The sequence below is a fragment of the Chelonia mydas genome, chromosome 2 (assembly GCF_015237465.2).
Source record: "Chelonia mydas isolate rCheMyd1 chromosome 2, rCheMyd1.pri.v2, whole genome shotgun sequence".
Classification (NCBI taxonomy): Eukaryota; Metazoa; Chordata; order Testudines; family Cheloniidae; genus Chelonia; species Chelonia mydas.
Genome location: NC_057850.1, coordinates 66,347,216 through 66,370,494, shown reverse-complemented (window position 1 = coordinate 66,370,494; position 23,279 = coordinate 66,347,216). Strand labels below are relative to the sequence as shown.

The 23,279-nt window shown below is 44.6% G+C and overlaps 1 protein-coding gene across 9 annotated transcripts in view; it reads right to left on the bottom strand.

The window, feature by feature from the left end:
• The window catches only part of LOC102934536 (kinesin-like protein KIF20A), a 45,505-nt gene that overhangs the window by 3,654 nt on the left and 18,572 nt on the right, over positions 1 to 23,279 (bottom strand). For 4 of the 9 annotated variants that reach the window (XM_043539604.1, XM_043539606.1, XM_043539605.1 and 1 more), the window contains exons 11-18: positions 23,120 to 23,266; positions 19,108 to 19,273; positions 17,573 to 17,746; positions 14,055 to 14,194; positions 10,487 to 10,652; positions 2,617 to 2,734; positions 2,474 to 2,541; positions 451 to 570 (exon numbers count right to left, since the gene is read on the bottom strand). In XM_043539604.1, the coding sequence (XP_043395539.1) occupies positions 451 to 570; positions 2,474 to 2,541; positions 2,617 to 2,734; positions 10,487 to 10,652; positions 14,055 to 14,194; positions 17,573 to 17,746; positions 19,108 to 19,273; positions 23,120 to 23,266 (1,099 nt within the window). The remainder of the gene's footprint in view (positions 1 to 450; positions 571 to 2,473; positions 2,542 to 2,616; positions 2,735 to 10,486; positions 10,653 to 14,054; positions 14,195 to 17,572; positions 17,747 to 19,107; positions 19,274 to 23,119; positions 23,267 to 23,279) is intronic. The other 5 variants (XR_006288522.1, XR_006288523.1, XR_006288521.1 and 2 more) reach the window with 3 other exon arrangements.

Sequence of the window (23,279 nt, the reverse complement as noted above, 5' to 3'; positions counted from 1 at the left end):
TATATTTGGGCATTCAAGAAGAGCTCTCTGAATACTGCATCTTTTATTTATATTTGAAAGTTGCTAGTTTCTAACTAATAATGTTTTATAAAATCATTTCAAATGCAGTCAGATTTACAGTACAGAGTCCTCTAGTTTTCCATATCTACTCCCCTCTACACAAGTCAAACAAAATAAACCTTCTTTTTATACATTACCAGTTTAAAGAATATAAGCACAGGGGTTTGACACAAACCCATAGTACAAGAAGTGTCCTGTATTGTCAATTCATATCCTAAAGAACACAAGAGATTCAGCCAGCAGCCAACTCAAGGACAAGCTTTATGCTAGCACTAAAAGGAACAAGAACCAAAAATAAAATTGCTATCTCCTTTTCAGAAATAGCCTTGTAAAACCATCAGCTGCACTAACAATTCATTTAAAGGTAGTTTCAATACTTGTTTGACAAACCTTGAGCATCACCACGTGTGTCAGTCGATTGTTTTCCTCAGTTGCTTTTCTGCAGACTTCATTCGCTTCTTGTAAGGTTTCATTTAATTTTTGTATTTTAAACTTTAGAGATTTTATAAGCTGCACAAAACAATACTAAAGTAAGAAATCCTTGAAAGTTTTAAGGGTATATACCCTTAAATTCATGGAGAGGTAGTTAAACATTTGATAGTGTTATTAGTATTCCACAGTAACAGGCCATTAAGACCCCGGAATGTAAAAGTGGTCCCATGGTAGAACAATGGAATTTTACAAGTACAACCAGCACATATTAAAATTGTTGGATCAGATGCACCGCAGAAATAAGCAGTTGCCATTCCACTAAAGACAGGAGAGTTGTGATCACTTACACCAGTAGTAAGAATGGAAGGAAGGACCACAGACTGCTCCTGGAATAACCTCACATGCTGGGCAAGGGGCAGTTTAAAGCCTACTTTCTCTCCCCGCCCCCAACAGTGTTCTATTGATTGTGTTTGACTAGTTGTGAACTATCTGAGCAGGAGCACAGTTGAGATAGAGGCCCAACCTGCTAATCAAAATAGGTTTTGAGAATTAGTGCCCCCAGCTGTATGTACTCCACTACAAAAAAAAAAAACAAAAACAAAAAACCTCCACTATTAAGCTAGTTCTCTAAAGGGCTTTGAAGTTATAAATACTTATATTAAAAAAATCCTTGTGCTCACTATGTTAAATGGGCAAATGTGGGAGGGGGAAAACTATGCAAGGTAAGAGCTGAGCCACTGAGTAGGAATGTATGAGAGAAGTGAAGCAGGATAGAAGAGTGGGATTTTCAGGAGAATGAGTAATTCCTTTAGGCTGCCCCCACTGCCTGAAGTCCCAGGCTGCCACTGCAGCAATAGCTTTCTGCTCTTTTAGCCATTTTAAATTTGAAATGCTGAACAACTCACAATTAAAGTTTTTACACTAGAAAGCAAGTTTCATTTTCAGGCCAAAAAGTTGAAATTGGCTTCAGGGCCAGAACTCGCTGCTGAGATTCTGGAGACTGGGTATAAGATGAGTTACTAGTCCAGGGACTTTAAATAAATTATATACTCTAAATTAGAGCTAGTAAAATATAGTAAGTTTCTCACAAAAGTAAAAATGTCTTGTTTTCAGCAGAAATTAACAAACATTTCTCAACTATGAGTATGTTTATTAAAGCTGGCCTACTCCAGGGTGTGAATTAGTAAGCAACTGGTGCACGTTATGAACAGTTGAAGGAATTCTGCTTTGGGGTCATGCTTAAACATATGAGGCACATACCAGTAAGCCTAATGCACACCCTGGATATTACAGCAATGAGCCATTTATGTCCGACTTCCAGATCTGCACTCCATCCAGAAAACAGCTTTGGCAACAAAGTAGTTGCACCTTAAAGACTAACAGATTTGTTTGGGCATAAGCTTTTGTAGACAAATAAATCTGTCAGTCTTTAAGGTGCCACCGGACTCCTCGTCGTTTTTGTGGATACAGACTAACACTACTACCCCTCTGATACAAAAAGAAAATGAAGGACTGCTTTTTTAAAAGGCACTGATCTGAAATTCAGGATCTGTGCAGTTACCTGGCTTCATTGGGCAAGTTACTTAATCTACGCCTCTGCTCCTCATCTCTAAAATGTGGGGCAATAAGTTATTTCCTACCTCAAAGGATTGTTGAATAAAGTGTTTGTGAGGCATCCTGATCCTAGGCCAGATTTTTTGCTGATTCTAGTTTCACTGCATCCCATTAGAGATCACATGTAACTGTCACTACAAGAGGACATTCAAACCAGTGACAAGCCAGAATGTGAGAGCGCCCAATTCCCAGTTTAGGCACCAAAGAAAACTCAGCATATTGGGTAGGAGCACTTTTGAAAGCTTTTCCCCAGTTGAGAGTGTTCTATTGCTGAGCACTTGAAGATCTGGCCCTTACAGGGTAGAGCCCTCAATCACCAAAACAATCCCTCACTCATCCAAGTCTAGGACAAGATAGAGAAATTTACCTCATCTTTCTCATTGCACTGTCTCTGCAATACATCTGTAGTGCTCTGCAACTCCTTATATTTAAGATCTGCAGATGATAAAGAGAGTTAAGCTGGTTTATACTCTACAACAAGAGCATACTGGGAGAATATTAGATGCTTACCTGATTTCACTTTGTCCTCTGCAGTCAACATATCTGAATTTGGGATTCCCAAAGCCAACAATCCATCTGACCGCTCTACAAATTTTTGTCGCAACTCTAATATTTTCCTATCTCTGTCCTGAACAAAGAAAGGCACACTGATATTTATGTAAAGAGAATATACACCTTTGACTAAAAGATTGGTCTTTAACCCAGTTTACTACTGCAAATGTTGATCATATTGAACAATCCTTTATTTTGGAAATAGTTGCCAATTGAAGGTTTACTTTTAAAGTTAGTCTTACTGAATCTTTTCTAGAAATTTGTGCCACTCTCTTGCCAAGGCAGTTGTGTATTCCACTTAAGAATGTGCACGCTCAGCGTGCCAGAGCTGGAGACTTGCCTAGCAATACTTGTAGAGCAGGGGTTCTCAGTCTTTTTCTCTGAGCACCCCCCTCCCACATGCCATAGAAACTCCACAGCCCACCTGTGCCACAACAACTGCTTTTCTGCAAATCCAGTAGATTAAGAGCCAGGGCTGTCATTATGGGGTAGCAAGCAGGGCAACTGCCCGGGACCCCATGAAGTTAAGTTGCTTGGGCTTTGGCTTCAGCCCCAAGCGGCAGGGCTCTGGCTTCAGCTTTCCGCCATGGGTCCCAGTGAGTCTAACACTGGCCCTGCTCTCTGGTTTATTTTGGTGGACCCCATGAAACCTGCTCAGGGCCCCCCAGGAAGCCCCAGACCCCTGGTTGAGAACTGCTGCTGTAGAGGGCTCATGCTCAAGTTTCTTGCCTGTAACCCCTCCCCTCACTATATGAGGTGGCACCATCCTGACCCCCCTCATCTCCTTTGCACCAAAAGCTGCTGAAAGGAGACTGATGCGGAGAAGCCAGAGCGTGGGTCGTGGAAAACATGTTTGCATCACATCTCGAAGAACCACAATTACAGTAAGTAACAATTTCTTCTGAGTGGGTGCAGATGTGTATTCCACTTAGGTGACTCGCAAGCAATACCCCTATCTAGAGGCCGGGATCAGAGTCTACTGCAATTGGGACTGCAGGACCGCCCTTCCGAGGCCTGCATCCACTCTGGAAGATGTGGTCATAGCATAATGGTCTGTAAACATATGTATAGACAACCATATGACCGCCCTGCAAATGACCAGTATGGAAATGCCACTGAGAAATGCTATTTATGTGTGTCTTGTGCTCTTGTGGAGTGAGCCTGTATCTGCTGAAGTGTAGGTGAAGCTCTCTCATATGTAGCCTTGATATAGGAGGTTATTCATCTAGAGCAGGGATCTCAAACTCAATTGACCACAAGGGCCACATGAGGACTAGTACACTGGCCTAAGAGCTGCATCACTAACTCCCCTCCTCTGCCCCCAGCCACGCCCCCACTCCACCCCTTCTATGAGGCCCCAGCTCTTCTCACCCTCCCCCACCCCCATTCCAACCCCTTCCCCCAAGTCCCCACCCCACCTCTTCTCTGCCTGCTCCCCTGAGCACGCGGCTCCCTGCTCCTCCCGGAAAATGCTAAGCGCCAACAAACAGCTGTTTGCCTACCTCCAGGCGCTTCCCACCGCCAGAGGAGCAGGGACATGGCCCGCATGAGGGGGGAGGACACGAGGAGAAGGGGTGGCAGGGGAGGGGAGCTTGGCAGCCACAGGAAATAACTTGGGGAGGGGGGGGGGAAGGAGCTTGGCGGGCTGCAGCAAATAACTCCACGGGCTGAGTGTTTGAGACCCCTGCTCTAGAGATAGTCTATGAAGAGACCACTTGCCCCCTTGTGGTCCACATATGACATGAACTGGTGAGAGGAAATACAACACTCTTTAGTTCTATCTAGCCTTTTATGTAGACATTGCTTGACATCCAGAGTATGGAGGAGCTCTTCTGGGGAAGAGCATGGATTAGGGGAAAAACCCACAGGTAAATACACTGTCTGATTTAGATCAAACAGAAACCACCTTGGATAAAAACTTTGGGTGAGGTCACAGCATTACCTTGTCCTTGGAAAATAGCGCGAGCGTGCTCAGCCACGAGGTCCTGCAACTCGGACACCCTTCTTACCGAAATAATGGCTGACAGGAGGGGCAGCAGTCAAGACTCAAGGGGTTCAAACAGAGGGCCGAACAGAACTGCTAGAACAATGTTTAGGTCCGAATAGGGAACCAGTTCTCAGAGGGAACCAGAGGATGTAAGCAGAAAAGCCTCTTCAGTTATTTCCAATGCCACGCTGACGAGATTTCTCATTTCCTTTGGAATCAGGGGAATGGAACCCTGATATCATTGCCAAATGCACTCAGAAAACTGAGGACAAGGCCTGATTTTTGAAGATGTAGCAGGTATTCCAAGATGTTTCTCGATGGAAGCCAGTCAGCTGGGTCCCAAAGGTCACGGACCATACTGAAAATCTTTTCCACTTGGCTAAGTAGGCTGTCCTAGTGGAGGACTTCCAACTGTTGAGTAGGACTTGCTGGACAGCTGCTGAGCACTGCTCCTCTTCATTCAACCATGTAGTAGCCAGGCCATAAGATGCAGGAAGCGGATTGCAGGATTGAGGGTGCAGCCATGGTCCTGAGTGAGCATGTCAGGATGGAGAGAAACAGTATGGGAGGCTCAGCCAACAGAGCAAGGAGGTCTGAGACCCAGCATCGTATCTGCCACACTGGAGCAAAGAGGATGAACTTGACCCGATCCACCTTCAGCTTGAGGATGGCCTGCAGAATTATCAGAATTTGGGGGGCGGGGGGGAAGAGGGGTGAGAGGGAAGGTATACAGAAGAGCCGAATACCAGCTGCCGTGAGAGACACTGGAGACTGAGCCTGGTCTGAGGCCCCCCTGGGAGAAAAACCAAGAGGTGACACCTTTGTTTTCCCTCATCACAAACTGGTCAATCATGGGAATGACCCAGAGAACACTCTCCCTCAGCAACCACTCATGGCTCAGGGAAAAAACCCTACTGAAATAGTCCATAGACAATTTTGCAGCTCCAGCAAATGGACTGCAACCGGAGTGATGACTTCTTTGATGCACAATTGCCACAGGTTGATCGCTTTCAGACAGAGTAACCTGGAATGCACTTCCTGCTTGTTCACATAGCACATTGCAGTATTGTTGGTGACTGTGTGAACCATCAAGTGTCTGATGTGGTCCCAGAAGGCATGACATGCATTGTGGATGGCCCAAAGTTTAACATGTTGATGTGGAGTGAGGCTCCACCCTCAGTGAATCCAGATGCACCCTCCAACCCAGAAGGGAAGCATCAGTAACCACTGACTTGGTCGAAGAGGGCCAAGTGAAGGGGACTTCTGGGCACACATTGTGTGGGAACTCCCACGAATACAAGGAATCCAGGACTAGTGGAGGAAAACAAACCAACCTGTCCAGAGAATGCAGGGAAGGGCAGTAAACCATCCTGAGCCACATCTGAAGAAGGCGACGATGCAACTTGGTACACTGTTCAAGTGGACATGCGGCCCAACAGGCTCGGACACAGGCGGACTGTCATAAATGGCTGAGATGGCAAACTGAGGCAGGCCTGATGAAATGCCTGGAAGCAGTTGGTTGGCAGGAATACCTTCGACCTTGTGTAATCTAAGAGGCCCCAATTAACTATTTGTTGAGTAGAAGTCAAGGTTGCCTTTGCAGTGTTTAAAATGAGTCCCAGACGGCTGAGCAAACTAAATGTGATGTCAATGTGGGTAAGAACCTCCTCTCTGGAGCCAGCCTTCAGTAACCGATCAAGGTATCAGAAGATGTGGATTCCTTTCCTCCTGAGATATGCCAAGATCACTGCCATGCATTTGGTAAAAAACTCGGGAGGCAGAAGAGAGGCTGAATGGGACCATATACTGAAAGTGGTGGTCTCCTACCACAACGTAGAAACTTCCTGTGGCTCAGCAGAATGGACAGTGTCTTCAAAGTCCAGGGCAGCAAAGCAGTCATTTTGAGAGGAGGAAAGCCAACTGTGGGAGGATAGCCAATAGAGTGACCATGCAGAATCTCAAGTACTTAATGAATTTGTTGTGGCTACGAAGGTCAAGAATGGGTCTCATCCCGCCTTTGGATTTCGGTATCAGGAGTAAAAAACACAGCTCCCGTGTTCCTGTGGAACCTCCATCGCGCCCAACTTCAGAGAGCTGACCTACTTGATGAGCAGTGTCTTGTGAGAGGGGTTCCTGACCAGGGACAGGAAAGGAGAGTTGGAGAGGGACATTGAGAGGAACAGGATTGCATAGCCCAATCCAAAGTATCTAGGACACAGCTGTCGGAGGTAATACAGTCCCAAACGTTATTAAAAGTGCACCAGTGCTTGGGTCAAAGGAGTCAAAAATAGGTGCTTGGTCTGAGCTGAGGGAGGGCATGTGAACTGCCTGAAGCTCAAGCCCAACTGCTTCCTCCTGTGGGATCTATCTTCCTTTCTAGGGTAGTCCTGTTTCAGGAGAAAAGATTGTGCAAGGGAATGCTGCAGGTGACATTGTTGCTGCTGCTGAGCCCCATAATGGCATCTTTGCCTGTTCACTTCCAAGGACCTCAAGGTAACCCTGAAGGAGTGCAAAGACTGAGTGCATCAGTCTTATCCAAGAACAAGACTCTTCAGTCAACGGGCAAGTCCTTGATGGTTTGGTGGCTATCCAGACTGATTCCAAAGTTCTGCAGCCAGAAAACCTTCCTTAGTTACCACCAAGGCCATAACCCTGGCCGGGGTGCCTGCAACTTCAAGGGTGCGCTGCAGGAATGTTTTGGCCACCAAGCAGCCTTCCACAAAACACACCTGGAACTCCTCAAGTGAGGCCTCTGACAACTGGTCCTCAACTTTAGCCATGACTGACCAACTGAGGAAGTCTTACTGGGCCAGCAAAGTTCATTGATTTGCAATCCTCATCTGCAAGTGCGATTAGGTAGAGTGGCTGGATCTTCTGGACAGGAAGATCTAGGAGTCTGTCCTTGAGAGTAGACTTGAAATTTCCTGGTCAGGTCCTGTCATTTATCACTGTTACAACAAGGGAATTGGGGTCCAGATGGAAAAAACCCCCTCAAATCCCTGAATGGGAACAAAGTAGCACTTTTCCACAAGTTTTGCCACCAGCAGTACTGAGGCCAGGATACTCCACAGGGCTCTTGCAAGCTTAAGTAGCACATCACTGATCAGGAGGACCATTCTCCTGGGGATGGTGGGCTATAAAACATTCACCAGTTTGCACATGTTCTCTTGGAGGAACGCCACCTGGATGCCCAGTGGTGTGGTTACATGGTGTAACTGTCTTGGTACGCCTTAAAGTCCTCTGGAATAGGAGATGACAAACGAGGAAGCACAGCATCGTCTGGCAATGAGGACGAAGGTCTTGGGTGAGCCAAAATTGTCTCTTGTTCCCAGGAAGACACATCCAGGAGGAAGGATGCCATCCGCTCCAAAGACAAGAAGATGGCTTTGGATCAACCACAAGCAACCACTGTCACCTGGTGGGTGACTTGTCTTGAAGTGGGATGAAGAATGGGATCTCCGCAAATAAGGAGTGTCTGAGTCCAAGGCCATTGATATGGTATTGGTGGCCAGGAACCTCCATCCCAGCCACGAGACACCTGCCAACCTGGGAGCCATACTGGTCCATTGGCATCCCCTGGAGTTCACTGGTTGATGCAGAGCAGGAGGATGACAACTGACTCTGAATCAGAGCACCGGGTTCTCAGCAACATGGGGGGAGAGAGACCCCAGGGAGCCAAACATTGGTCCAATTCATCCATCGCCTAGAACAAGGTGGGAATCTGGGCCCCTGATGAAGGCAGTACAGAGCATGCTAGTGCCACAGGGAACATTGGTTCCAATGAAAAACAGCCGTACTGGAGCATATGAATGCACAAAACGTCAAAGGTGGTGAAAGCTGCCATGAGAGCACTTGCAGCATTAAACATGGCAGGGCTGAAGAGAGTGCTGGTGCTGAGGACCCCCACACCAATTCCAGTACCAGCTCCATCCCCACCACAGGAAGGGGAGCATCTAGATGCAGTGGCCAGGGACATTGAGGTTCAGTGGCTCGCTACAGTGGAGGTGGCGCAACCCTGGGAAAGTCCTGGACCAACAGTGAGAGCAGGACCAAAAGGCAGAGGTGGTGTGTGGAGGCCTGGTACACCGACAACATGGACAGAATTGGTACTGACATCTCCCTTGTTGGTACAGATGCAACGGATGCCTTAAGACTGGAGCCAGAATCAATGGTATCGGGTTTCTGCATTTCCCACCTAGTACCAGGGAAGCGTCAGAGGTATTTGTGCTATCCTTCCTGCCAGAACTGAACCTGTGCTAGTCTGAACTTTTTCAAGGGGAGACAAAGGAGTCCCCCCAAGACCTCTTCCTCAGCACCAATGACAGAACAGCTTCTCTGTCTTTTTGGCAGGGCGCCTGCCCCAGAATGAGGCATGGCAGTGCTCTGAGTCTGAGGGGGGCCTTGGTACCAGATCAGGCCACATGGCCTATTCAAGCAGGTGCTGCTTGAGGCAAAGGTCCCACACCACCTAAGTCCACTTCTGAAACAGTATACAGATTGAATAGTGCTCTTAAGGTGTGCCTCACCGAAACAAAGCAAGCAACCGTTGTGGGGATTGTTATTGAGGATTGCTCCTCCACACTAAGGACAGCGTTTAAACCCCAGTGAGGGCATCAGCAGGGAACACTAAACTAGGCATGAGATTGTGAGACTTCAACCACAGGTGGTGAGAAGGAACTGCACTGGGATAGGCAAGGTGCCATCTCAGATAGCCAGGGAAGGAGCCAGAGCATGAGTGCTACCCCCTCTACAGGTATTGCTAGGCAAAAGGCTCTGGCTTGCTGGACATGTACACACCTAGAGTGGAATACATGTCTCCATCTACTTGAAGAATGTGTAATTTGAGTCTTTTAGTAGCTGTATCCCACACTAAGAGTCTAGACTCTTGAGTATAGACTCAAGAGCCTTTTGGGTTTTATTCAAAATTTTGATTTCTCACCACAAAACTACCAACCTCCTGACCATCAACTGCTTCCCTCTGGACCTTCAGAATTAAGAGCTGCTACGAGGGCTACCCCTCTCACTCACCATGTCTCCCTTCTGCTTTTCCTCCACACAAACTCCCCCTCAAAGATTGAAGTCTTGCTCCCACCCTCTACCTCCTTGCAAGTTGTGGGATCCCATCTTAGCTCCTGGCTTCTATGCCATCACTCTCCTACCCCCAGTCCTTTGTGTTGCTACCTTCCTCCTCCAGTTATTCTAGGTCTTTCCTCCTGACGCAGCTTGATCAAATCCACATTCCCTCCAGTTATAACGAAGTCCTCACACACCCACAGAATTGATGTCTGGGTGGAGTACGCAGGTAGCGTTTCCGCACACAACAGGGCTCATTGGTGTTAGCCATGTAGAGTGTCTACGCTGCAATAATACACGCACAGCTGGCTTGTGCCAACTAACTCAGGCTTGTGGGGCCTGGGCTACGGGGCTAGAAAAATCTAGTGCAGACATTCAGGCTCAGGCTGGAGGGTCCTAAAGCCCAAGCTCCAGCTGTAATGTCTACACTGCAATTTTATAGCCCTGCAGTCCAAGTCTGCCAACATGGGCGAGCCACAGGTGTTTTACTGCAGTGTAGACATACCCACAGCCAGAGTTCCCAGAGAAGCTATTAGCATAGAAACAGTGTCAGAAGGAGCCTGTGACACCCTACTAGCACAATATGACCATGTATTCACAGCATCAATGAGCTGAGCTACCTCAAAAGTTATTTTGGTGGCTTAGTTTACAATGTTACAATTAGAGGGAGAATTCCTGGAGGATACCTTTAAGGAAAGGCAATGTTACATAGGCTGACAATTTAAGGACACTACATACACTGCAATTAAAAAACCAAATGAAGTCTACCTCAACTTTCTCTTGTTCAGCTACAAACTCTTCTATTGGAACATAGTGGTCTTCAACTTGTTCCATTGCACACAAATATGCATGTTTCTTTATAGCTTCCTTATACATTTCAAATGTATTCTCCAACTTTTCCTCATAACTTTCTCTCACATCTTCCAAGCGTTTACTGAGAATGATAAATCAAGTTAGCTTGAGTGCTTCATTTACAGGATTTTACAAGAGTCAAAGCATTAATATTTCAAAACTACATGTGAAACCTAGAAAGAGTTGGACAAAGTTTCAAAGTAAATAAAAATCATGAGGTTAAATGGGAGACTAGCAGAAGAAATGTACACTACTTTAAGTTCTACTTTTTAAGCTTGCAGTAATTTTACTTAGTCCTTGAGAGACAGTCTTGTCAGATTCTATTTTTCAGTATCAGAAAAATAATTCATTCAAGTTAATCTATAGCACTAGAACATTGTAAATTAAGTAATAGAGAAATCAAGAGATGCCAAAAAAAGTGTTGTTTCTGACTCCTGTGCTGTCTAGATATTAATGCTAGCAAGGACTTTGAGCTACTTGCAATGGTGCTATAATGCAAGTCTGTGGGACAACTGTATATGCAACAGGAAGGGTTAGGTGTATATTTAATGCTGGAAGTCAGTCAAGTTTGGTTGGTCTAGTTTTCTATAGTACTTTGGTTTGGCAACAGATATTTGCTAGTCCAGGAAAGCTAAAAGCATGCTAGGTCACTGCTTTGATCTCTCATTCAGCTGATGCAGTCACAGTACACACCAACTGGCAAGACTGAAGAAGGCTCAGGGGTATTTATATGGTCCCCATTACAGTGAGGCACTCAAATACTGCAATCTTTACTGGATTTATACTCACACCACCACAGAGATTGGGAAATGCTATTATCCCCCATTGTACAGTGGCAGAACTGAAGCACAGCAAGCCTAAAGTCACACAGAAAGCTAGTGCAGGAGAAGGCAATTGAACCTGGGGCTCCCAATCCCAAGCTAGCACTCTAAATACTTGACCATCCCTCCTCTCCTTAATATCTAGGCTCAAGCCCAGAGGTGGGCAAACTACAGCCTGCGGGCCACATCCAGCCCACGGGCCACATCCAGCCCACAGGACCCTCCTGCCCAGCCCCTGAGCTCCTGGTCCAGGAGGCTAGTCCCTGGCCCCTCCCCTGCTGTTCCCCCTCCCCTGCAGTCTCAGCATGCCACACCACCGGTGCAACACTCTGGGCGGCCGGACAGTGCAGTTGCAGAGCTGTGGCCTGACCTGGTGCTCCAGGCAGCGCGGCTGTAGTGCCGCCAGCCACCAGTGCTCCAGGCAGCGCAGTAAGGGGACAAGGGGGGGTTGCATAGAGGGCAGGGTAGTTTGGGGGTGGTCAGGGGACAGGGGGTGAGAAGCAAGGCAGTGGGGGTTGGATAGGAGGCAGGGACTGGGCCACACCTGGCTGTTTGGGGAGACAGCCTCCCCTAACCGGTCCTCCATACAATTTTGGAAGCCTGATGTGGCCCTCAGGCCAAACAAGTTTACCCGCCCCTGCTCAAGCCCCTTTGAGATTGAACTCCTATGAATTTGATCCACTTTTAAACTTGAGCCCATCTAAAATTTAGGCCTTATTTTGGCATATAAGTGCAGTTTGAGGAACCAGCATAAGCTATACTGGTATAAGCACTTTATGCCCGTATAAAATGCATCTACATCAGGAAGGTATTGCTGGTTTAACTGTGTAGATTAACCGACCACCCTCATGCTCCAAACATAACTACAACGATAGATTTAAGTTTAAACCAAGACTTAGATGGGCTATCCCAGCCTTAATTTTTTTTGGAGGGGGTGGGGGGGGGAAAAACACAGGAAGTTTCCATCAATAGACAGTGATAGACCTGACACATTAACACTACTGTAAGACGTGTCTAACCAATTGTCTCCAATTTTACTACACTACAGTACAATAAAATTTCTGTGGTATTCCTATTAGGCTCACCTTGGTGCCAATCACGTAAAATACAGGGCTGAGGGACACAATCCCATTGTGATTTTCGCAATTTTCTTTAGAACTCCCTTGTTTTTCCAGGGGACGCCTCCCAAGAAAAGATGTAAAAAATGCTACCGGTAATTTCAGGTTTCTTTAGTAGTGTGCAGATGTCTACCATCTCAGTGCATGCTTGATTTCTGTGTTTAGTCACCTGCCAGAGAGGCCATGGTCTATCATGACTAGCCTCTTAAAATGTCAGACAACTCTGCTTTAGTGGAGCAGAAGCAGAAGCTGAATGAAAATGAATAGCAGAAACAAGATGAGAGAACTAAGCAGATGATTTGTCTTGCCATACAAGTGCTTCTATTACCTAACATAAGAGGTGGTCAGAGAAGAGCTGGACAGGGTGAGACTATTTTTCCATGAAGTATTTGAAAGCAGGCTCCCACTGGCCGCGGTTCGCCGCTCCCACTGGCCGCGGTTCGCCGCTCCCACTGGCCGCGGTTCGCCGCTCCCACTGGCCGCGGTTCGCCGCTCCCACTGGCCGCGGTTCGCCGCTCCCACTGGCCGCGGTTCGCCGCTCCCACTGGCCGCGGTTCGCCGCTCCCACTGGCCGCGGTTCGCCGCTCCCACTGGCCGCGGTTCGCCGCTCCCACTGGCCGCGGTTCGCCGCTCCCACTGGCCGCGGTTCGCCGCTCCCACTGGCCGCGGTTCGCCGCTCCCACTGGCCGCGGTTCGCCGCTCCCACTGGCCGCGGTTCGCCGCTCCAGGCCAATGGGGGCTGCGAGAATGGCGGCCAGCACATCCCTTGGCCCGCGCCGCCTCCCGCAGCCCCCATTGGCCAGGAGCAGCGAACCGTGGCCAGTGGGAGCCGCAATCGGCCAAACCTGCGGACACAGCAGGTAAACCAACTGGCCCAGCCCAGCCTGGCCGGGGCTTTCCCGGTACAAGCGGCGGACTGGCTTTGAGAACCACTGCCCTATGTCACATGCAATAGCATTTGAAATACCTATCAACTTTCCAGGGATTGGTTCAATAACTTGGGGATCTGCAGTTACCACAACCATTGCTCAGAACCAGCTCTATGTTGTGTGTGCAGTCACATTATCTTAGCCACCAAGAAGGCGGTAATGGTTCGTGGAGCTGGCAAAAAAGCCACACAAAAGATAGAAAATGTAGTGTGCTTACAAAAGCGTTCTGCCACTTGTGTAGCCATTTGTATTCTACAGCAGTCTAGCAGAGCATCCTCAGGAGGTACTAAGTGTGTGTGATTAGACCCATCATTCTTACCTGATCTGGTAGATTCTCATGTATGGGAAAGTCAGAATGAGATCCTCCAGTAATTTCAGGTTAACCACAGAATAAAGTCAGTGTTGCATGCAGGGGGCATTACCACCACCTTTTTTTTTTGGGAAGCATGCAACGGTAGTCTGATCACTGAGACATTTTCTAGTCTTTTGCTCTTGGGAACAATAGAAGAGCTTTAGAGTTGGCCAGTCATTATTAGCTTCCTCTCTAAATGGCGTATGCATGAAATGTTCCTATTCTATATCATGTTATATAGTTTTAAATGGTGTCATCGCTTACCTCCAGGTTTCCTCCGTTTCCAACAGTTGTTGGAACATGGCTTCTGCCATCTCTTTACGTATCTGCACCTCAAGAAGTAGTTTACTCTGCCTTTCTGCAACTAGCGTCTCCTTCAGGTTCTCAGTAGTTTTCAAGAGCTCCTGCATTTAAAATACTTCACTTCAGAAACCACTTCAGGAGTAACAACACGCATTTCAAATTTTAAAAAAAAGGGTTATTTACCAGGCAATGGTGTTCATAAAAGCCATCTCTACCTGTCCACTATGGAACATGAAACTCCATCTCATGTTGGTTTTCCTATTGAAATACCTCAGTTCTGTTGAAACCTAATTATGTGCCCAAGAAAAGGATTTTGAGCCTACTCCCACTGAAGTCAATGGGAAAACTGATATTTACTTCAATGATTATATCTTGATCCTACTAAATAACCCAGTTAAGTCTTTCCACATTTTGGGATCACCTCCAGAGTTTCCTGCTCCATGGGCTGGAAAGCAATACATAGATATAAAATTGGGCTACTGAGAGTGGATCAGTTCAGAAGTGAACAATTTGAGTATTGATTTGCAGCAGCAATCATTAGTATTTAGCGATCTAGACAATTGTTAAGTTGTGCACCATGACAGATCAGTTAGACAAGAATGAATCTGGCATGAGACAAACAAGGACAGTGTTTTGTTTTGTTTTTTTAAAACAGAATGTTCTTTCAAACCAGTAGATGAGAGTTTGTTAGCCATGTCATAGCTTAATGAAATGGACACAATTCTCCACTTGGATAATTTAAATAATTTAAAGGTTGCTTTATAATACTAAATTATTAAAAGCTTTACTACCAAGTGACTAACAGAAGTTGACTGTTTGTGAATGACCAGGAAGTTGGCTACAGAATAGTAAAAATCAGCGCCAATAGAAAGAGGTTGCATTTCTTGCACATTTTAGTTTAAGCAGTTTCTAGCGTTCAAAAGAAAAGGTTGAAGAGAAACCTCAAATTTGAAAACATTTACTGCAGAAACAACTCTTCCCAGTTTGGCATTTTCTGTTTTCACCTTGGTATTTAATTGCTAAAAGATGCTAGATTCACAGACAATAAGGCCAGAAGGGACCACTATGATCACCTAGTTCAGTGATACTCAGACCTCAGTGCTTCAGGAGCCAAATAAGCCATCAGCATTGCCCAAAAGACCCACAGTAGTGTGAATTCGTTGTTTCATTTACTATAGTACTATATACTCATATTTAAACAGTATGACAGGGAAATATTTAGTTTATATATTATTCTCACAGCAAAGTGACTGACCGAGGATTATTTTATCAATTACAATTAGTTAACATAGTAAAAGCATCCCGATTGGTTGTTAATTAAATCAGTGTTTTCATATCATGTGCTACAAAGAGCTGTAGACGACACATTAAAGAGCCACTTGCAGCTTGCAAGCTTCAGTCTGAAAACCACAGACCTAGTCCAACCTACTGAAACCACAGGCTATACAATTATTCCCAGAAGTTGAATTAGTTTGCCTTTTAGAATGGCATCTAATCTCATTTTTAAAAAGGAGATAGAAAGTCTACCACTTCCTCAGATAAGGTGTCCCAATGTTTAATTTATACTGAAATTACTACTGGAATACTGCATCTTATTTCAAGGTTGAGTATGTCTAATTTCAACTTCCAGCCATTGATCTTATGTCTTTATCAGCATGACTGACAAGCCTCCTCTATCAGAGATCTTTTAAAATGTTTACATACCTATACACAGTGACCTTCTCTTCAATAAGATGAATAGACTGAGCACCTTCAGCCTCACATCAATAAGGCTTGTATTCCAGCCCCGGCTCATTTTTATAGCTCTCATTTAACCTCTCTCCAATAGGTCCACAACCTTCTTGAAGTGTGGACACTGCGACTGTAGACAGTATTCTAACAACTGTCTTACCAACCCTGTACACAGAGGCAAGATCACTTCCTCATTTCTACTTGATATCTCCCACCCACCCCCGTTTGTTTTTAAACTACAACCAAGGATTACGATAGCCCTTTTAGCCACAACATTGTTCTGAGAGCTCACGTGGAGTCTTAGCTACAGTGATTCTTAAATCCGCATAAGTCCCTGCTTTCCAAGACAGTCTCCCATCGGCATAGCCTGCATTCTTTGTTCCTAGGATGTAGTGCCTTGCATTTGGCTGTATTAAAATGCATTTTCTGGGTTTGTGACCATTTAACCAGACAATTCAAATCACTAACACTAATCTAGTTTCATTTATTACCCCACTAATCTTTGCTACTAACGTTTGCATAGGACAGATTTTCTCTCATCTAAACAGATTCTAAAAATATATTGACAAGTGTTGGACCAATAACCAGCCAACCATTTGGGGATGCTGCAACTAACGGCCCTGTTCGAGGACCTCTCCTCATTAACCACCTTCATTTTGAGATCTGTCAGTTAGCCAATTTTTAAATCCATCTAATGTGGGCCCTATGAATTCCATATAATGCAATTTTTAATCAAGATGCCATGGAGTACTAAGTAAAATGGATTGGAGAAATCTAGGTATTTCTTTTAATCAACCAGACCTGTAATTGTTTAAAAAGGTTACAGGTCTGGACAAGACCTATTCTCCATGAAACCATATGAGCTGGAATAATATTTTTAGCCTCTAATTATTAATAGAGTTTCAGATTAACTGTTCTATTATTTTGCCCAAGACTGAGGTCTTGCTAACCAGTCTAGAGTTCCCTGGGTCATCCCTTTTACTCTAACAATTGGAATCATGATGGCAGACCTTCAAACCTTTGGAATTTCCCCAGTTTTCCAAAATTTGTTAAAAATTAACATTATGGTTCAGAGAGCTCCTCAGCTAGTTCTTTTAAGACTCTTGGAGGTAAGTTAATTTTCAAATCAACAGACCCAGTGTTTAATTTTAGCAGATGTTACCTCAGATCCTGTTAAAGATAGCAAGCCTTCTATTCCAACTACATCATATAGGATGGATACATGCTCCTGCATTTATATGATGATTTGTATATACAAAGCAAGTTACAGACATTAACCTTATTCCCATCACGTAAGATGAGTTTGTTAAAGTGATCTGCAAAGGTTTTAAAGACATGTTTGTAAAGTTCCCCAGGAGGAAAAGGGTAGCTGTTTAAAAATAATTGGTGCTGTCTTTTAATAAAAAAAAATAAAAAATAAAACTTACTGCTTCCTTACTTTCCTGCTTAGATATTGCATCAGATTTACCTCACAATCCGAGAAGGATTTAAAGAGGCATCCCAATCTAAATATTCACTTCCTCTGAGCTTTTCCTTTTGACCTGAAATTTCTAATGCTTACCCTCATTTCTATTCTACTTAGCCATCTTAAAGCTAGGCTGGGCCATCCTACCATCTCACAGCATGTTAAAATTACACTGAGCAGGAACCCAAGTGTTTCAGATTAGGCAACTTGTCCCTTCTCCTATTTTTTGAATATACTGACTAAAATATACTGTGGTATACATGACTGATTAGATTTTAACTACCTCATGGGTCATGATGGTGATGTCCACTTCCTCTTCAGAGGAGGTATCAATATCTTCATCGGGAAATTCTTCAGCAGATATGTTGGCATCAAAATGTACTATAGGCTTGCCATCCTTCCCAACCAGTTTTGGGGCAAAATATCCAAAGGTTTGGGGGTGGATTGTCTGAATAACCTGAAAAATAGTCATAAAATTTTATGTACTGTGGAGGAAATGGCATTTCTTTCTGATATTAATATAAAGGAGCTATGTTAACAAACCTATCTAGCAAAGAATCTGTTAAAATACATATACTTTTAAGACAAACTTAAGATTGTCCCTCAGTTTTTATTTAATAAAACAAGATCTTCCTTATTTTCAGACTTGCTATGGTTAGTTATCTAAGCAGAGATTCAGAAAAAATTTCTGAGAATTTCAGCTTTTGGCACTTTTTCCCTGGCACTGAATGACCAAGAGCAATTGCCTAGCATGGTTATTGCCTCATGTGGGATGTAACTGAGAGGTTCAGGTATCCACCCTGATGGGCAAGATGAAGATTGAGTCATGGGACTTAGATCAGAGAAGCTAAGGGGATTCTGACAGACAAGCTCTATCCATCCAGAGATGGAAGAAGCATGTACTATGGAGGGAACTCAAACAGGGAAAGCTCTACATTGAGAGCACTGTCAGAAGCCCTGACTTAGGAGCTCTAACAGTTTGAGTGTAATAGAGTTTTACATTTAAAAGTGGGTTTACAGCCCCAAACTAGAAAGAAGATTCTCTTTCCATCAAATAAATAGCTCCCTCATGAGAGCAGCAGGAAATGGACAGCAAGAGGCAGCCCAGCAACTGATTCTGCAGGGCAGCTGTCAGGAAGAAATAGGAAAGCAAACAGAGCAGGGTAAGATCAAATACCATCCAAAATCCTGCATTAGTGATGAGGCAGGGAGGATAGGAACTAGCAACCATCTATGCAGGGTGGAAATTGGTCGGGGGGTGGGGGTGGGGAGGAAGAGTGAGAGCAAGAGAGCACGCACATGTGCGCCAGCCACTCCCAAAGAAAGTAAAGATTGTTTCGGACATTGGTTGTAAGATACTAGAGATTGCCTCTTCTTACTGCATCTCTTGAAGCTGCTGTTAAAAAGCTTTGGGACAAATGGTCAGCTTGTGCAACAAACTTACACATTCATAACTTGTGCATGCACACGATGTGGGATTACAATTTAATTATTTGCATGTACACAGGTAGCATAACATGGCCAACACTCTGTCTGGTCACACTAGGTAACTGTACTTTGTTTAGTGCATACTAATATAATTCTGCATACCTGACTGAAAAGCCACAATTTCAAGAAGATTAAGACTATTAAAAACAAGCAACAGCACTTTATATGTAGGAAGTAGTATGGTATTTTATAAGCCCATAAGAGACAAGGCAGTTGTGCTTCAAATCAAGAAGCACAGAGACTATGCGATCAGGAGTTTCAATATATAGTCAATCTAGGCAATTTATAAGTTAAGTGTAAGAATGCTTCAAGAAGTAGACTTCTACTTACCTGTTTGGCTGTAGCAGAAAATTTCATTAAGTGTAATGTCTCACTGTGAGTGGAGGCACACTGATTAATGTTGACAATCATACAAGCTTTGCCTTTACCACAGAAGAATGGTTGAAACAGACGAGTGAGTTTACTCTCTCTGAATGGAATATAGCTGTGTTTCACACTTAAAGAGAAAATTGTACAATTTCCATGAAGGAAACAGTGAGTTGAAATATCACATACGTAGCTGACCAATAACTTTTCTAGATCCACTCTTTAGGAAAGGTTTCAGAGTAACACCCGTGTTAGTCTGTATTCGCAAAAAGAAAAGGAGTACTTGTGGCACCTTAGAGACTAACCAATTTATTTTAGCATAAGCTTTCGTGAGCTACAGCTCACTTCATCGGATACATACTGTGGAAAGTGTAGAAGATCTTTTTATACACACAAAGCATGAAAAAATACCTCCCCCCACCCCACTCTCCTGCTGGTAATAGCTTATCTAAAGTGATCACTCTCCTTACAATGTGTATGATAATCAAGGTGGGCCATTTTCAGCACAAATCCAGGGTTTAACAAGAACGTCGGGGGGGGGGGGGGGGGGGGGGGAGGGTAGGAAAAAACAAGGGGAAATAAGTTACCTTGCATAATGACTTAGGCTTGAATAGAGACTGGGAGTGGCTAAGTTAATTGTATCCAGTTTGCAAATGAATTCCAATTCAGCAGTCTCTCACTGGAGTCTGGATTTGAAGTTTTTTTGTTGTAATATCGCAACTTTCATGTCTGTAATCGCGTGGACCAGAGAGATTGAAGTGTTCTCCGACTGGTTTATGAATGTTATAATTCTTGACATCTGATTTGTGTCCATTTATTCTTTTACGTAGAGACTGTCCAGTCTGACCAATGTACATGGCAGAGGGGCATTGCTGGCACTTGATGGCATATATCACATTGGTGGATGTGCAGGTGAACGAGCCTCTGATAGTGTGGCTGATGTTATTAGGCCCTGTGATGGTGTCTCCTGAATAGATATGTGGGCACAGTTGGTAACGGGCTTTGTTGCAAGGATAGGTTCCTGGGTTAGTGGTTCTGTTGTGTGGTATGTGGTTGCTGGTGAGTATTTGCTTCAGGTTGGGGGGCTGTCTGTAGGCAAGGACTGGCCTGTCTCCTAAGATTTGTGAGAGTGTTGGGTCATCCTTCAGGATAGGTTAATAATGCGTTGGAGGGGTTTTAGTTGGGGGCTGAAAGTGATGGCTAGTAGCGTTCTGTTATTTTCTTTATTAGGCCTGTCCTGTAGTAGGTGACTTCTGGGAACTCTTCTGGCTCTGTTTCTTCACTTCCGCAGGTGGGTATTGTAGTTGTAAGAATGCTTGATAGAGATCTTGTAGGTGTTTGTCTCTGTCTGAGGGGTTGGAGCAAATGCGGTTGTATCGCAGAGCTTGGCTGTAGACGATGGATCGTGTGGTGTGGTCAGGGTGAAAGCTGGAGGCATGCAGGTAGGAATAGTGGTCAGTAGGTTTCCGGTATAGGGTGGTGTTTATGTGACCATCGTTTATTAGCACTGTAGTGTCCAGGAAGTGGATCTCTTGTGTGGACTGGACCAGGCTGAGGTTGATGGTGGGATGGAAATTGTTGAAATCATGGTGGAATTCCTCAAGGGCTTCTTTTCCATGGGTCCAGATGATGAAGATGTCCTCAATATAGCGCAAGTAGAGTAGGGGCGTTAGGGGACGAGAGCTGAGGAAGCGTTGTTCTAAATCAGCCATAAAAATGTTGGCATACTGTGGGGCCATGCGGGTACCCATAGCAGTGCCGCTGATTTGAAGGTATACATTGTCCCCAAATGTAAAACAGTTATGGGTAAGGACAAAGTCCCAAAGTTCAGCCACTAGGTTAGCCGTGACATTATCGGGGATAGTGTTCTTGATGGCTTGTAGTCCATCTTTGTGTGGAATGTTGGCGTAGAGTGCTTCTACATCCATAGTGGCCAGGATGGTGTTATCAGGAAGATCACCGATGGATTGTAGTTTCCTCAGGAAGTCAGTGGTGTATCGAAGATAGCCGGGAGTGCTGGTAGCGTAGGGCCTGAGGAGGAAATCTACATAGCCAGACAATCCTGCTGTCAGGGTGCCAATGCCCGAGATGATAGGGCGCCCAGGATTTCCAGGTTTATGGATCTTGGGTAGTAGATAGAATATCCCAGGTCAGGGTTCCAGGGGTGTGTCTGTGTGGATTTGATCTTGTGCTTTTTCAGGGAGTTTCCTTGAGCAAATGCTGTAGTTTCCTTTTGGTAACTCTCAGTGGGATCAGAGGGTAATGGCTTGTAGAAAGTGGTGTTGGAGAGCTGCCGAGCAGTCTCTTGTTCATATTCTGACCTATTCATGATGACAACAGCACCTCCTTTGTCAGCCTTTTTGATTATGATGTCAGAGTTGTTTCTGAGGCTGTGGATGGCATTGTGTTCCGCACGGCTGAGATTATGGGGCAAGTGATGCTGCTTTTCCACAATTTCAGCCCGTGCACGTCGGCGGAAGCATTCTATGTAGAAGTCCAGTCTGCTGTCTCGACCTTCAGGAGGAGTCCACCTAGAATCCTTTTTGTAGTGTTGGTAGGGAGGTCTCTGTGGATTAGTATGTTGTTCAGAGGTGTGTTGGAAATATTCCTTGAGTCAGAGACGTTGAAAATAGGATTCTAGGTCACCACAGAACTGTATCATGTTCGTGGGGGTGGAGGGACAGAAGGAGAGGCCCCGAGATAGCCCAGCAGAAGCAGCTGTCCTAAGAGTATAGTTGGATAGGTTAACAATATTGCTGGGTGGGTTGAGGGAACCATTGCTGTGGCCCCTTGTGGCATGTAGTAGTTTAGAAAGTTTAGTGTCCTTTTTCTTTTGTAGAGAAGCAAAGTGTGTGTTGTAAATGGCTTGTCTAGTTTTAGTAAAGTCCAGCCACGAGGAAGTTTGTGTGGAAGGTTGGTTCTTTATGAGAGTATCCATTTTTGAGAGCTCATTCTTTATCTTTCCCTGTTTGCTGTAGAGGATGTTGATCAGGTGGTTCCGCAGTTTCTTTGAGAGCGTGTGGCACAAGCTGTCAGCATAGTCCGTGTGGTATGTAGATTGTAATGGATTTTTTACCTTCAGTCCTTTTGGTACGATGTCCATCTGTTTGCATTTGGAAAGGAAGATGTCTGTCTGTATCTGTACAAGTGTTTTCATGCAGTTGATAGATTTCCACTCCATTTGTGCTGGAAATGGCCCAACTTGATTATCATACACATTGTAAGGAGAGTGATCACTTTAGATAAGCTATTACCAGCAGGAGAGTGGGGTGGGGGGGAGGTATTTTTCATGCTTTGTGTGTATAAAAAGATCTTCTACACTTTCCACAGTATGCATCCGATGAAGTGAGCTGTAGCTCACGAAAGCTTATGCTCAAAGAAATTGGTTAGTCTCTAAGGTGCCACAAGTACTCCTTCTCTCTTTGAAGAAAGATACGCACTTTTCCATAAGAACACCCAAATTTGAATGTAACGTCCCTATCCAACAAAGCTGAACATATTCCCAAATACTGTCCAAGGAAAGAGATTTTAAAAAGTCAAGAAAAAAAAGAATATGGACAACAAATCTGTATTTTTGGACAAGTTCATTCCAGTCACGAAAAGGAGATACTTGAAGAAATCTCATGCGGAGTAGAGTCTATTTCTGAACTCTCAAGTGAGTCTACTTGCACAGATGGAGAAAAAAATCTGCACTTATGAGAGATATTGGTTGCTCACAGAATAAAAAGAGTCACTGGTTTTGCAATTTCATGTCTTTTCTACCATACTCCCACATACAATAGTTTTTCCCCACAGGAAAAGAAGAAGAATTAAATGTGTTATCATAGTGATGTTTTCAATAAACATATTGCTAAATGTACATGTTAAGTGAACCATTGTCCAAGTTTGCAAAATCACTACCCAAAGCTGTGCACTGCATGGTTAGTCTTTTAGCTGAACTCAAACTCAAGTTATTATTATAGGTCTTCTCACTTACGTAGGATTCTGATTCTGCTTCAGTGCTGCAATGCATTTCCCAAGAATAAAAAGAGAATTATTAATATTCCCTGCTTCTTTTAGTCTGTCTCCAAAAGCTTGTGTCTTATTGCACCGTTCAGACCCAGCCAAGTCACAGAGAGACAATCTAAATGAAAGAA